The sequence below is a fragment of the Chrysemys picta genome, chromosome 6 (genome assembly GCF_011386835.1).
Source record: "Chrysemys picta bellii isolate R12L10 chromosome 6, ASM1138683v2, whole genome shotgun sequence".
In the NCBI taxonomy this organism is placed as follows: domain Eukaryota; kingdom Metazoa; phylum Chordata; order Testudines; family Emydidae; genus Chrysemys; species Chrysemys picta.
The window spans coordinates 31524351-31541076 of record NC_088796.1 but is presented as its reverse complement, the minus strand read 5'-3'; the positions used below and the strand labels follow the sequence as shown (position 1 = coordinate 31541076).

The window sequence follows — 16726 nt, the reverse complement described above, 5'->3', positions numbered from 1 at the left end:
AGGTGCTATTTGTGCCTCCCTGAATCTACAAGAGTGCATCTGGCCTCATGTATCTATACCTCAGGTTTTTTGCAGCTGTACTGCACACCATCTTGAATTATTGAATTCTATAAAACTCACTGGGAGTTGTATTTTATTGTATAAAGTTGGTCCCCGCAGAACCGAACTGGGGCACATTGGTCAGGCAGCATGGGGAAGTCTAAGCAGGTGTTGTTTGTTCTGGATCTACTTTGAAGATAAAAAGGTACTTAATTTTCCAGCAACATCAGTGTAACACTAAAGAGAGAAATCACACTCCTGCTCCTTCTCTGGGAAACCCTGAGAGGTACTAAAAAGAGTGTCTACAAACTGCTACAGAAAAATGAAAAAAGCTAAGACCAAGGAGAAAGGTGTAGTTGACCTGACAAAATTCCTCTCCCCTCAAAAAAACCCTGTCTAGTAATTTGGAGAAACTGCTAAAGAATAACGGAACCTTGAAGACTACCCTGTAATGTTGTCACGGTCAGTGTTAGTTTGTGCTATCTGCCACATGCAATTAATGCGGGATTCCCCAAGGCACAGTTTTAACTCATGCACATAAGTATTTTAAAGTGCTTGAACTTTTACATTTAATGTGTGACTGGTTTGCTTGTGCTGGTTTCTCTCTTGTATTGTCCTCTCATGTTTTGCCTCCTTTCAGTGACCTTCCCGCAGCATATCAAAGAACTGTTGAAAAATACAGGCTAGAACAACTACCTTTCATGTACATTAGACATAAAATTTGTGTTATGTGCCTCTTCCACCTAAATTACTTAAGTGAATAGTATTTTAGAGCAGAATCAGCAGTGTTTTTTTGTTAAACGGTCCCTCTTTAAAGCATAACTGACCAGTGCTTGCTGTCACACATAACTGGGATAGCTTTCTTTTCACCCCTTTCCCACTGCTTCCATAGCCTGAGGTAGAGGTGGTAAGAAAGACCTCCCAGCCAATCTATTAAACTTAACAGTGGCCCGAGATTGCATAAACTGACAATCATGCAAGAATTAAACTGAAAAATTAACTTTAATATTTGAAAATATTCTGTCAATATACTTCAAACTACAGCAGCAGACTGGCCTTGCGGACAATGGAAGGAACCAGCCCACAGGGCAATTGCCCAGCAGCTTAGTCCAGCCCTGTATAGACACAAACCCTGAGCCTTCAATGAACTTGGTGAAGGAGGAGCTTTATGAAGCTGTACTGGCTTCATGGAACTCACTGCTGTAAAAGGGCCTACATTTAAGATAGGTTTCAGAGTAGCAGCCATGTTAGTCCGTATCCGCAAAAAGAACAGGAGTACTTGTGGCACCTTAGAGACGGTGCCACAAGTACTCTTGTTCTTTTTACATTTAAGATGTTGCAATACTGTGTGCACTAAGTAGCTAAGCTCACTAACATGCATTAAAATGCAACCAGTGCAAAAGGTCTCACCTTTTTTATTAAATTGCTTGAAGAACCAAAGGCCAGATCCTGAAAGTCTATGAGCAATGCTTATTTATGCAAGCAGGACCATGGAACTGAATGAGACTATTCAAGTGCTAATATTACTCAAGTGAATGAGTGTTGAAGGACTGGGCCTTTGAGCAAAATCCCACCATTAAATAAAAATGTAGGTGAAACAACAAAATACACAAAAGCTGAGTGAAATAAGAGGAGATAAAAAGGGTACAACCAAGGAATTTTCATGCTCTCTAAAGCCCACCCCCTATTCATAAGGGATTTTAGGGCTATCCCCCCGAATAAAGTTGCAGGAGCTAGGAAATACTTCTACCACCACAGCCTACAGTGAGGCAGGAGCAGAGGTCATCACATAGTCCTGATGTGGCAGTGCAGCTCTTGAGATCTTTCAAACAAACCTTCAGGAGGCTGGTCCCTCAATAATCACTGTGAACGGACTCTGAGGGGTTTGGTTCATGTGGCAAATAAACAATGTGTGAAGGGTTTGCCCATCTCTAGCATCCAGAGCTCAGTGATGAGGAGCTGAATACCATGCATGCCTAGTGTCTGCAGAAACTCCTCTTTTTACCTTTAAAGTTCTCTGGTTGATCGATAATTAGACAGCAGGGGAAGAGGCAACCCTCACAGGGGATGTCTATACAGCAACTGGGTGAGTGCTTCCCAGAATGGGCAGATAGACACACAAACTCTACTTGAGCTAGCATGTGAAAAATAGCAGTGTGGCTATAGCAGCATGGGCAGTGGCTCGGGCTAGCCTCCCAGGTATGTACCTAGGCGGTCAGGAAGGATTGTATTTGGGTGACTGGTGCTGCCACAGCCACACTGCTATTTTTAGCATGCTAGCTGGAGCAGAGCTAGTGTATGTCTATCCACCAACACTGGAAAGCGCCCTCCAAGCAGCTGTGTAGACATGCCCTTTGATATAGTCTCATTCAGCGGGTGCCCCCAATGTCATTGTCAGTTGGACTTGGTGCAGTCAGGGAATTAGGATTAGAGGAGAGGATGAAACTGAATGCCTAATGTTGCATTTTGTGGTTGCCGAAGATATATGGGTATTGTCAACTGCTGAAGAATTTAAGAGGCACAAAAGTTTTCCACATGCCAGAAACACTCACAGATACCAAATTCTAATGAATTGAGCCCTAAGAGATGGCATAGCCCACAATGAAGAAGATTATTCAGTAAATTAAACGCATTAACATTTGTAAAAGGTTATATTCATTGTTGTAATGTTAAGTGCCTGAGGGAACATATTATAAAGGTATACAGAATTTCACACAGTGTAGCAGTTAACAGTCTGGCAACTAAATGATTATCTCATTCATTTCTTAAGTCATGTACAACTGCTTGGATTTAGATTTCCAATGTCCTTTAAATCGAATGAATTTCCACTTAACTTCAAACGGCAGATAATGAAGACTTTTTTCTTTTAGGAATATCATCCAAGGAATTAAATATATGCCATTAAAATGTACACTTGATAAATTAAATGGGCATGTTATTCAGCAGCACCACACAACTTTGTTTTAAACAATATCTCTTTTCTTAGAATAAAAGAGTTAACATATTATATAGGTTCATGGAAATTGTTATATGCAATATATGCAAGATGACCATTAGATCCCGTATAGTTTTTTATTTCTTGTCTTATATCATAGTATCAAGGTGATATTTTCTCCATCACTTTGCAACCAGCTCTGTTAAATCTTGCCTACTGGTCATAATGTATTTATTAATTATTAATTATTATTGTTATTATTAAAATATTATGGACTACATGACAGAGCAAAGATAGTTTAACAAATATTTTGAGTGAAATTATGCTTAACAGTAATTTTAATCAAAATATAACAGCCCAATCCTGTCCCCATTAAAGTTAAAAGCAACACTCTCATTGACTTCAATGTTTACAAGATGGTGCCTTAAGAAATTGTTCTGAGCATAGGCAGCTGTATTAGTAAGTTCAACAACATTACAAAGCAGAGCTCAGAATCATCACTGCTACATCATAATGTTCGTTCACTTTCCATTAGTTGATATAAATTATCCCCCTAGAAATCTGTGGCAGTGACGGATTCTGTGACTTCCCGCGACCTCCAAGACTTCTGCGGCTATCAATGTGGTTGACCCCAGGGCAGCCCAAGCAGCAGGCTCCAGGCTCCCCCTGGGGTCAGCCACACCGGGTGCTGCTGGAGTGGCTCCGCAACCAGCTGCTCAGGCAGCCCCGGAGCCAGCCACACCAGCCGCTGCTGGAGCAGCCCTGGAGCCAGCTGCACCGGCCACTGCTCAGGCGGTCCCGGACAGCTGGCTCCAGGAACTTCCCGAACAGCGACTAGCGCGGCTGGCCCCGGGAACTGCCTGAGCAGTGGTTCCAGGGTGGACGGTGCAGTCACTGTTCAGCATCCCCCGGCAGCTGGTGCCACTGACCCCCTCAGCAACAGGCCCCCAGGGCACCCCCAGTAGATGTCACCCCCAGCAGCGTCCCTCTGGGGTGCCTCCCTCCCCCCAAGATTTAGGCAGGGGTATTTATAGTGTAAGTCATGGATAGGTCACGGACCATGAATTTTTGTTTATTGCCCGTGACCTGTCCATGACTTTTTCTAAAAATACCTGTGACTAAATCGTAGCCTTAGTTATGACCCTTTGTATTGTTTGTGATGGCGATCCTACATAGAGGCCTATCTGCAACATGTCAAACATGCCAGAATATAGCCAACTAGCTTCCATTCCCTAAACTTATGCTGCTGATTACCAATTTTATGTCCTTTTTCCAGCCACAGAACTGACAAGAATTTTACCCACTAAAACAATGTACCTGAGAGATACTGCATTAGGCCCATAGATCTCTCTCACTGCTGTCAAATCAGCTTCCAGTTGTGGGTGCTTGTGAAGTTCTCCATCGTAGTTAACCTGCAGATAAATGTAATACGGTGGGTGTTTTTATTTTATTTTTTTACTAGTAGCAACATTTTCATAGCAACACTAAGTGCAAATATAGTGGTGTTACTCAAGTTGTTTCGTGAATTTCATCTGGTCTTTTCTCTTCTATTGTATGCCTCCATGTTCCATTGATGGTATGTTTACCATGGTGCTGTACCAAAACACAAGCTGCTGCTAAGGCCATATGAAAAAAAGAAAGGAAAAAAATTGACGAAGAAGCGATTTTTGTGAAAAAATGAAAAATTCACTTTCAATATTTCCTTTCTATGAAGATAAATATCAGTTTGTTGGTGAGTTTATTTAGCATCTTAACACTTGACCAATTTCATTTTTTACTGGGGGGAAATCAAATTGGCTGTGCAAGAGGAAAGGAGGAACTTATTTGAAAAAATTGTGTAAAATTGGCAAAATTCATTCCAAGTTCAAATACAGGCAGAGCTACCTCATTGTCCTCCTTCAGATTCCTCCTTAAAACTTTCCTTTGGCATGATGCCTATAAAAAACTTGAAATGGCCAGGCCACTTGCATGCCCAGACCACTCTCTATCATTCTGACCCATGTTGTCTCATTGTTTCCTTGTACTCCACCTTCTGTCTGTATCTATCTGTTTGCTCTTGTTTTATGCTTAGATTGTAAACTTTTTGGGACACTTTTTTCTTTTTTTTGTAGAGTGTTTAGCACAAGGAGGTCTTGGTCCCTGATTCAGGTTCCTAAGCACACAGTAATACAAGTAGCAGAAGTAGTAGTACTACTACTAATAATAAATATCTCTTATGGAAAAATCCTATTGCATTTAATAGGGATGAAATCTATGGGGCTCTATAGAAACTACCCAAAAATACAGTATGAAACCTTGGCCTCATTGAAGTCCTCCTTTCTTCCTAGATTTGTATAACTCTACTTGCTAATATTTCTCCAATCTAAAACCACTTCATTTTAAAAACAAAAATATAAACTGATAAAAAGTCACATGAGACAAGGAAATCAATCACTTAAAAATAATTAATTAGGGATATAGTATATAATTTTCAAAAGCACCTAAGTGACTTAGAACTCGTCACTTTGTTATTATTATTGATAGCCTACAACACCATAAACTGTAAAGTGACATGACCTAAGATAATCTTCCTTCTTTATTATTCCTCTTGAAAATGTGTGAATAATATAGTAGGAAACGTATCGTTGTATATCTTCATTGCATATGGGAGGTAGAAATAGCCAATGGAAGTTTAAGTTCATAGAACAAAATCGATAGTTTCATTAGACTTTATGAGGTCCAAATAAGTTATATTTGTCTATACTCTATAAGGATCTACAACATATCATTTTAAAGGTATCAGGTATTGTCCTTTAGGAAAAAATACTGTAATTCATAAATACTTTTACAGTTATAGTGAATGTCTATAGATCAGGGGTGGTCAACCTGTGGCTCTGGAGCCACATGCGGCTCTTCAGAGGTTAATATGAGGCTCCTTGTATAGCTGCTGACTCCAAGGCTGGAGCTACAGATGCTAACTTTCCAATGTGCTGTGGGGTGCTCACTGCTCAACCCCCTGCTCTGCCCCAGGTCCTGCCACCACTCCACCCCTTCCCCCAAGGCCCCTGCCCCTTCCCCCGAGCCTGCCATGCCCTTGCTCCTCCTCCCTCCCCACCAGAGCCTCCTGCGTACTGCAAAAAAGCTGATTGCGGCAGGCGGGAGCATGGGGAGGAAGGGTGCTGATTGGCAGGGCTGCTGGTGGGTGGGAGGTAATGGAGGCTGGAAGGGGGTAGCAAATGGGGGGCTGCTGACATATTACTGTGGCTCTTTGGCAATGCTCATTGGTAAATTCTGGCTCCTTCTCAGGCTCAAGTTGGCCACCCCTGCTACAGATGGTGTGGTCACCTTGTATCCTGTTACACTCGTTTAAATCTGGAGTAACTCTGCAGAAGTCAATTTCCCCAGATTTGGACGAGTACAAAATGAAATAAGAGAAGAATTTGGCTTTGTCTCGCTGAGAAAGGCAAAGAATGAAGCACTAGAGTCCAATTCTGCCCTTCAAATATCCATGTAGACTTCCCACTGACAACAGTTGTTGTTACACAGGCATAACTGATGGCAGTACTGGGCCCTTGATTTGTATATCATATGTAGTAGGATTCTAATTCTGAGATTCAGTGGTCTGTATCAAGTTTGACAGTTAGAGATGCACATTTCAACTGAATTAAGCAGTACTCATCTGATCCCTCTTTATAAGTGAAAATTAGCCCATGATAATTTGACCACATTTGGAATTCATCAAAGAATCTGAAGCCCATCTGAAACTCATCAGTGTAGCAGCAGCACAAGGTTACCAGATGTACTAAGAACATTTAGGAAAGGAAGGGATCTGAGCTAGTGTATCAGTGACTTATTCTGGTCAAAGATGGAAGGCATAGCTCTGGAAAGAGTCTTGTTCCTATCCTCTGTGCTGCAGAAACTAGGGTCTAATATAGGCAAGGGGGAAAGGATGCTGCTGCTGGGGGACTGGCATTTTGCTGAGTCAGATAGAATGAGTTGTCAGGGAGAGGGTGAGTAAGGTGAGGGTGGCAGGACTCCCATCCCTATACCCCTCCCGCCCAAGAAGGAAAAAAACTAGGACCCCATTACTCTCTCAAGTTGCTGACAATCATAAGCTCATCCTTTATTTTTTCATGTTAGATGAGGGAAAAAACTATCTTCTTTTTTTTTTAAATAAAAATTCTGACACCATATATATATGTACTCCAGAGTTCTCAACCAGTGGTCCAGGGCGCCCTGGGAGGCCACAAGCAGGTTTCAGAGGGTCCACCAAGCAGGGCTGGCATTAGACTTGCTAGGGCCAAGAGCAGAAAGCCAAGCCCCACCGCCTGGGTCTGAAGCCGGGGCCCCAAGCCCTGCCAAGAGGGGCTGAAGATGAAGCCTGAGCAACTTAACTTCACAGGGCCCCCTGTGGTGTGGGGCCCCAAGCAATTGCCCTGCTTGCTGATGCTGGCCCTGGCTTTGATATGCAGAAAAACAGTTGCCACAAAGGTGTTCCGTGGAGTTTTTATAGCATGTTTGGGGAGGGGGGGACTCAGAAAGAAAAAATGTTGAGAACCCCTGACTTAAACAACGTAAATCTTGACATGATGTACTGATGAGCATGGAGTCCTGCATTATGAACGGAGAAGTGTGATTATCCCGTGAATCACAACATACTTGACTTGCCATCTTTTCTCTCCCTATTGTATGAAGCATCAGAAAAATCTGTCCAGAACAATATGTGGGTTGCCTGGCTCCCCAATATAATGCTTCCCCACAAAATTTCTGGTAATAGATGGCTAAGGGCTGGTAAGGACAGCAAATTCTGCGTTCCCCTGTTGGCAAGAGGAACACTATATTAGGAACATATCATATAAGGTATTGCCCATCCCTGTGATACAGCCCTAGCCACATTTATAAACATGCAGAGGTGAGTGGCAACTTTGATTAAAGGCAGAGATTCGGGGGGAGGGATAGCTCAGTGGTTTGCGCATTGGCCTCCTAAACCCAGGGTTATGAGTTCAATCCTTGAGGGGGCCACTTGGGGATCTGGGGCAAAATCAGTACTTGGTCCTGCTAGTGAAGGCAGGGGGCTGGACTCGATGACCTTTCAAGGTCCCTTCCAGTTCTAGGAGATGGGATATCTCCATTAATTTTTTCTTTCTTCTTTTTTTACAAATGCATCTGCAAGTTTACACCACAAGAGCAGCATGAATAAGAACCAAAAGCAATGGTGTTATTGTTTCAACAAGAGCTGATATGCTGTTATCTTCTGCAAATGTACAGGGGGTAGAGATTCAAAGGAAGAGTGCACAAAGACTCTCACAGAGCAGCAAGTATAAGGCCTGGTCTACACTACGAGTTTAGGTCGACTTTAGTAGCGTTAAATCGAATTAAGCCTGGACACGTTCACACGACGAAGCCCTTTCTTTCGACTTAAGGGGCCCTTTAAACCGGTTTCTTTACTCCACCTCTGACGAGGGGAATAGCGATAAAATCGGCCTTAGCGGGTCGGAATTGGGGTAGTGTGGACGGAATTCGACGTTATTGGCCTCCAGGAGCTATCCCCCAGTGCTTCATTGTGACCGCTCTGGACAGCACTCTCAACTCAGATGCACTGACCAGGTAGACAGGAAAAGCCCCGCGAAAGTTTGAATTTCATTTCCCGTTTGCCCAGCGTGGAGAGCACAGGTGACCACGCAGAGCTCATCAGCACAGGTAACCGTGATGGAGTCCCAGGATCGCAAAAGAGCTCCATCATGGACCGAATGGGAGGTACGGGATCTGCTCGCCATATGGGGAGATGAATCAGTGCTAGCTGAACTCCGTAGCAGTAAACGAAATGGCAAAATATTAGAAAAGGTCTCCAAGGCCATGAAGGACAGAGGCCATAACAGGGACGCACAGCAGTGCCGCGTGAAAATTAAGGAGCTAAGGTAAGCCTACCACAAAGCCAGAGAGGCAAACGGAAGGTCCGGGGCAGAGCCGCAAACATGCCGCTTCTACGCGGAGCTGCATGCCATGCTAGGGGGTGCAGCCACCACTACCCCAACCGTGTGCTATGACTCCGTCACTGGAGAAACACACAGGGAAGAGGGTTCGGGGTATGAGGAAGATGAGGATGAAGATAATGTAGATAGCTCACAGCAGCAAGGAAGCAGAGAAACTGGTTTCCCCAACAGCCAGGATATGTTTATCACCCTGGACCTGGAGCCAGTAACCCCCGAACTCATCCAAAGCGTGCTCCCAGACCCTGAGGGCACACAGGGGACCTCTGGTGAGTGTACCTTTGTAAATATTACACATGGTTTAAAAGCAAGCGTGTTTAATTATTAATGATTAATTTGCCCTGGCAATCTCGGCCAGTACAGCTACTGGAAAAGTCTGTTAACGTGTATGGGGATGGAGCGGAAATCCTCCAGGGACATCTCCAGAAAGCTCTCCTTCATGTACTCCCAAAGCCTTTGCAAAAGGTTTCTGGGGAGGGCTGCCTTATCCCGTCCGCCATGGTAGGACACTTTACCACGCCAGGCCAGTAGTGCATAGTCTGGAATCATTGCATAACAAAGCATGGCAGCGTATGGTCCCGGTGTTTGCTGGCATGCAGACAACATCCATTCCTTATCACTCTTTGTTATCCTCAGGAGAGTGATATCATTCACGGTCACCTGGTTGAAATGGGGCGATTTTATTAAGGGGACATTCAGAGGTGCCCCTTCCTGCTCTGCTGAACAGAAATGTTCCCCGCTGTTAGCCACGCAGTGGGGGGGAGGGGTGAAGTGATCATCCCCGATAATTGGGTGCGGGGGGAGGGGGGTTAGTTGGGTTTGTGCTGCATGTTAACCCGGAAACCGCAGCCCCTCCTTTTACATTGCAAACCCATTTTAAATGGCCAACCCAATGGGTGCTTGGTATGGGAAATGAGGGCGCTACTGTTTGAAACCATTCCCACATGTTAAGAAGGTTAAAAAAGCCAAAAGACTGTGGCTTACCATGGCTGCCTGCAAACCGAAATCTGTTGCCTGGCACTGCGTGAGTGATCTCTCACACCAAACCGGCAGGCCCTCAATATAAGAGGAAAAATGCGACCTTGTAACAAAAGCACATGTGCTATGTAATGTGAACAGCAAAATTTAACGTGAAAGAGTGTACCCATTGTTCTCTAAAATGTGTCTTTTTTAACCACCTCTCCCTTCTCCTCCACCAGCTGCAAATGTTTCTCCTTCACAGAGGCTAGTGAAGATTAGAAGGAGAAAACGGCGGACTCAGGATGATATGTTCACGGATGTCCTCCCACGCTGAAAGAGCACAGCAGAATGCGTGGAGGCAGACAATGTCAGACTACAGAAAAGCACAGTATGAATGAGAGGAGAGGTGGCGGGCTGAATCGCGGGATGAAAAGAGCAAGTGGCGGGCTGAAGATGATAGGTGGTGTCAGCTTGCAGACAAAAGGCAAGAGTCGATGCTCCGGCTGCTGGAGCATCAAACTGATATGCTCCAGCGTATGGTTGAGCTGCGGGAAAGGCAGCAGGAGCAGAGACCGCCGCTACAGCCCCTGTGTAACCAACAGCCCTCCTCCCCAAGTTCCATAGCCTCCTCACCCAGACGCCCAAGAACACGGTAGGGGGGCCTCCGGCCACCCAGTCACTCCACCCCAGATGATTGCCCGAGCATCAGAAGGCTGGCCTTCAATAAGCGTTAAAGTTTTAAACTGCAGTGTGTCCTTTTCCTTCCCTCCTCCCCCACTCATCCCGGGCTACCTTGGCAATTATCCCCCTAGTTGTGTGATGAATTAATAAAGAATGCATGAATGTGAAGTAACAATGACTTTATTGCCTCTGCAAGCGGTGCTCGAAGGGGGGAGGGGAGGGTGGGGTGGTTGGTTTACAGGGAAGTAGAGTGAACCGGGGGGGGGGGGGTGGGAGGGTTCATCAAGGAGAAACAACAGAAGTTTCACACCGTAGCCTGGCCAGTCACAAAACTCGTTTTCAAAGCTTCTCTGATGCGCACCGCGCCCTGCTGTGCTCTTCTAACCGCCCTGGTGTCTGGCTGCACGTAATCAGCAGCCAGGCGATGTGCCTCAACCTCCCATCCCACCATAAATGTCTCCCCCTTACTCTCACAGATATTGTGGAGCGCACAGCAAGCAGCAATAACAATGGGGATATTCTTTTCGCTGAGGTCTGAGCGAGTCAGTAAGCTGCGCCAGCTCGCTTTTAAACGTCCAAATGCACATTCCACCACCATTCGGCACTTGCTCAGCCTGTAGTTGAACAGGTCCTGACTACTGTCCAGGCTGCCTGTGTACGGCTTCATGAGCCATGGCATTAAGGGGTAGGCTGGGTCCCCAAGGATCACGATAGGCATTTCAACATCCCCAACAGTTATTTTCTGGTCCGGGAAGAAAGTCCCTTCCTCCAGCTTTCGAAACAGACCAGAGTGCCTGAAGACGCGAGCATCATGTACCTTTCCCGGCCATCCCACGTTGATGTTGGTGAAACGTCCCTTGTGATCCACCAGGGCTTGCAGCAGCATTGAAAAGTACCCCTTGCGGTTTATGTACTCGGTGGCTTGGTGCTCCGGTGCCAAGATAGGGATATGGGTTCCATCTATCACCCCACCACAGTTTGGGAATCCCATTGCAGCAAAGCCATCCACTATGGCCTGCACGTTTCCCAGAGTCACTACCCTTGATATCACCAGGTCTTTCATTGCCCTGGCAACTTGGATCACAGCAGCCCCCACAGTAGATTTGCCCAGCCCAATATTGATTCCCGACTGACCGGTAGCTGTCTGGCGTTGCAAGCTTCCACAGAGCTATCGCCACTCACTTCTCAACTGTGAGGGCTGCTCTCATCCTGGTATTCTGGCGCTTCAGGGCAGGGGAAAGCAAGTCACAAAGTTCCATGAAAGTGCCCTTACGCATGCGAAAGTTTCGCGGCCACTGGGAATCGTCCCACACCTGCAGCACGATGCGGTCCCACCAGTCTGTGCTTGTTTCCCGGGCCCAGAATCGGTGTTCCACGGCATGAACCTGCTCCAGTAACACCATGATTTGCACATTGCTGGGGCCTGTGCCTTGTGAGAGGTCTATGTCCATGTCAATTTCCTCATCACTCTCGTCGCCGCGCTGCAATCGCCTCCTCGGCTGGTCCTGGTTTTGCTTTGGCATGTCCTGGCTCTGCATATACTCCAGGACAATGCGCGTGGAGTTCATAGTGCTCATAATTGCCGCGGTGATCTGAGCGGGCTCCATGATCCCAGTGCTATGGCGTCTGGTCTGAAAAAAGGCACGAAACTAGTATCTGACGGACGGAGGGAGGGAGGGGCGAGTGACGACATGGCGTACAGGTACAGGGAATTAAAATCAACAAAGGTGGCTGTGCATCAGGGAGAAACACAAACAACTGTCAGACAGAATGGCCTCCCACAAAGATTGAACTCAAAACCCTGGGTTTAGCAGGCCGTTGATTTCACGGAGGGAGGAGGAAGCAAATGAATACAGAACAAATCTATGTTTTATATCTTAAGCTGGCAGACGACGGTGCAGCATGACTGATAGCCCTCGGCATCTTCTAGATGCTTGGCACAAAATACTGGGCGCTTGGCAGAAAATAGCATACTACGACTGATAGCCATCATCGTCGAGACTGTTCGATAGGACTGAGCATGTCTGCCCAGATGCCCATGATTGACAGCCACTGCAGTACGACGACGACGGATATCAATCGTAATATACCATCTTCTACCAAAAGGCAAGGGGCTGCTGCTGTGTGCAGTGTAGCCCCACGTCTGCCAGCACACAGATTGCCAATGAAGGCTACCAGTCATAATGCACTATCTACTGCCAAAAGGCAATTAGCTGCTGCTGTGTAGCAATGCAGTACCACGTCTGCCGGCACCCAGATGACATATGGTGACGGTGAGCTGAGCTGAGCTGAGCGGGCTCCATGCTTGGCGTGGTATGTTGTCTGCACAGGTAACCCAGGTAAAAAGGCGCGAATCGATTGTCTGCCGTTGCTCTGACGGAGGGGGAGGTGCCCGACGACATGTACCCAGAACCCCCCGTGACACTGTTTTGCATCATTCAGGCATTGGGATCTCAACCCAGAATTCCAATGGGCGGCGGAGACTGCAGGAACTGTGGGATAGCTACCCACAGTGCAACGCTCCAGAAGTCGACGCTAGCCTCGGTACTGTGGACGCGGTCCGCCGACTTAATGCACTTAGTGCATTTTATGTGGGGACACACACAATCGGTTGTATACAACCGATTTGTATAAAACCGGCTTCTATAAATTCGACCTAATTTCGTAGTGTAGACATACCCTAAGAGTTAAAGGTCCCAAAAGTGAAAGGTCTGATAAATTTACCATACCTGAATGACTTATCATTAGACAGTCTCCACATTTAATCTGAGACATGATACAGATTTTTTTGTCCCAACATAACAACAGTGGGTAAGAGCTCTTAAAAAGAGTTTAAGTGATTTAGGAAGATAACTCCTAAATCCCATTTCAAAGAGGACCGCATCAAAGCATATTAACACAGATGGTCTGCAGCAAGCTAATACAGGGTAGATTCACACCTCACCTTGGCATGAATGAATTCTTAATGTAGACTAGCCCTCAGTCCCACTGAAAATCAATAGGACTTAGATGCCTAAGTCATTTAGCTACTTCTAAACTGTTTACCCAACTTATCTTTTGGGGACATTATGTACAGGTGATTCAAACCTTTCCGCTATGACCAAGACACTATGGGCATGTCTACACGTACAACGTTGCAGCGGCACAGCTGCGCTGCTCCAGCACATCTGGTGAAGAGGCTCTATGCCAGCAGGAAAAAGCTCTCCCGTCAGCATAATAAAACCACCTCCAGAACAGCAGAAGCTATGTCGGTAGGAGAAGCTCTGTGCACACAAGCACTTATGTCAGTGTAATGTATATAGCTCGGGAGTGGCTTATTCACACCCCTGAGCGACATAAGTTATGATGACATAGGCTGTAGTATAGGCATAGCCTATGTCTTTTCTTCACCACCACTCCCAAACCCTTTCCTCTTTTACACTTTCCCCTTTTCTCACAATCAATTCTCTCACTGTTTCAATTGTCACCAGTTAGAAATGATAAGATTATCTTTGACTAGCAATTTCTTCTCCAGCTGTATTTTTCATGTGGTTAAATTGGCATTTATCACTTTATAAACAGTTTGCAGATCTAGAAAGAGAGAACCCGGCAGAGACTAAATTAGTCCAAAAAAGGGCCAAGTTTATATAATTCAAGGACTGTGTTGAAAAACAGAAGATGTTGAAACAGAAAGTAATTATCCAAAATTGTTGTGTCAGATATTAGGCATAATCGGTAGACAAAATAATGAGGGGATGGGCTATTCCACCAATCACTCCCTTTTGGGGGTCGTTAAAAGATAAAGCCTTTGGGAGAAAAATACAGAACAGATGGAGGCTACTGGCATGAATGTCACCATCATGGCGGCCACCCCCACCATCTCCCCGGATCTTCTTTGTCTTAATCCTGACGGCCAAAGAGAGGGACACTGATAACATTGCCACCTCTACCAGCTCCAGCAGAAACCAAAACACCACTTGGAATGAAATAGGACAGGATTTTAACAAGAGAAGCAGCAACAGCCGCTTCAGCTCATCTCAACTAATTTCTTCTCTTTTATCCAAAAGGATGGCATTACCTTCTCTGATACCATCTACGAGACAATCTAAGAAGGTTTTTATTTTTTTCCTTTTAAAACTCTTTCCAGATAAAGGGAAAGGGAACAAGAAATGTCATCAGAATGAAAGCTTTACTTAGTACTTTGCATTTAAAATGCTTTAACTGTTTTCTCTTCTTCTCTGTATCTTTAATAAAAGGTTAAAAGGCTTTTCAGTGGGGTCTTTGCCATCGTACTAAGCAGGCTCAGGTCTCTGTATACCAAACTCCTTGTTTAACACTGTTTAATGTCAGTCAGTGACTGGTTATGTTAACACCTTTGGCTCATTTATTCCATCTAAAGTAACATAGCACACCCTTATGGGGCTTCTCTATTACTTGTCTTCCTATTTGCTCTCTTCATTCATCTCACAATTCTTCTATTGCATTAATTCTTCATGCCTTTTTTTTCTACACAAAACTCTTTAGAACTCACTTTCTCTTTATGTGGGCATGTTTTCACTATGGAGCTAAATCGGTACTGCTGCAATCGACGTGGTGGCATCAATTTAGTGGGCTGGTGAAGACGTGCCTAATCGATGGGAAAACATTCTCCCATTGATTTCTGTACTCCACCTCCCCGAGAAGTGTAAGGTCAGTTGGCGGGAGAGCATCTCCTGTCGACACAGTGCAGTGTAGACACTATGGTAAGTAGATCTAGCTACGTCTACTTCAGTTACGTTATTCACATACCTGAAGTAACATAACTTAGATCAATTTACTGCAGTAGTGTAGACCATGCCTGACTCTCTCATTTTATATCCCATCTTATAACCTGTCTCTTTTCCTCTCATTAATGCACTTCTAATGATCTCTTGTCTTCTCTCTTCCTCTTTTTGCTTACTCAATATTTTGTACTCATTCAGGACAATCACAGCTGTTGATTTTTTTGCTTTTGGTGATTACTGTATTTTATTCCCGTCTCTCTCTGTTGTCTTTCCATGGAGCAAGGGTGCTACATAAATAGAATGTAATGTTACCAGTTCAAACACAATCTAGACAAATATTGACCAAAACCTGTTACTATTTAACAGCTAATTGGTAGCTTATGGAATGGTGTTCTCAGTCTGTTTCCTGGTGGCCGCATGCCTATATAACAAAAATCATCCCCATGAACACTGTTTGCATTTATTGGCCCCTTGGATGATGATTTCTGGACATCAAGAGTAAAGAGAGTGCCCTAGTCAAACACTCCATTGACCTCTCAAAAGAAATAAGTACAAAGGGAACATTTTAATTTCCATTAGGGACTAGGATATCGTAATAAATAATTCTGCTGAGGGAACAAGAGGGAAAGGCACAGAGATATACTTATTATTTTTTAAAATCAGCATCTCTCTAGGTGAATTAGACTACAGAGCTCAGAAAGGAGAAAATTTACTATAGTATAGATCACAAGACTTTTGTAGCTATCGCTTTTACCGTTAAAATGCAGTGCTATTATTTTTACCAGATGTCAACTCCAACGCATAACAGTTTACAACCCTATTTTGCTTCCATTGATGTAAATAGGATATATGTTTTATAGAGTGAACAGTATTTCCTGGAAACTATAAAATAGATCCCATTTTCAAAAACATCCAAGTTACAATCAGTTTTCTTGTCCTTACAACTGCACAAATTTGAAGATTAATATAAAACTCAAAATAAATCATCTCAGAAGCCTTTCAAAGGACATTGTTTGCAACTTTAAAATTATTGGGAAAATGTTCTCCCTTACCTGTCCCCCATAATAAAACTCTTCAGAATCATTATCTCCTTCAGAATCTTCTTCAATTGCACTATTGTGTCTTGAGTCCTTATTTAAAAAAAAAAATAAATGTTAGCAAATGAAACAGGAGAATGACATTTACTTTTCTTTTTTTAGGAATTATGTATGTTACAAATAAACACTTCACACACTTTATTTAGAGTTTTCATTAGGAACTTCTAGGCAAGAGGATCGTGGGCCTGATTCAACCAATGAATGGTAAAATTAAACTGTGTCCCTATAGGTAGGGCCCAACCAAATTCATGGCCATGAAAAATGCATCACAGACCGTGAACTCTGGTCTCCCCACCCGAGAAA

The 16726-nt window shown here is 44.4% G+C and overlaps 1 protein-coding gene across 2 annotated transcripts in view; it reads right to left on the bottom strand.

The window, feature by feature from the left end:
• The window catches only part of PARP8 (poly(ADP-ribose) polymerase family member 8), a 166062-nt gene that overhangs the window by 64450 nt on the left and 84886 nt on the right, over nucleotides 1-16726 (bottom strand). For both annotated transcript variants that reach the window (XM_005282179.5, XM_024105632.3), the window contains exons 6-7: nucleotides 16379-16456; nucleotides 4292-4386 (exon numbers count right to left, since the gene is read on the bottom strand). In XM_005282179.5, coding sequence (XP_005282236.1) covers nucleotides 4292-4386; nucleotides 16379-16456 — 173 coding nt within the window. The remainder of the gene's footprint in view (nucleotides 1-4291; nucleotides 4387-16378; nucleotides 16457-16726) is intronic.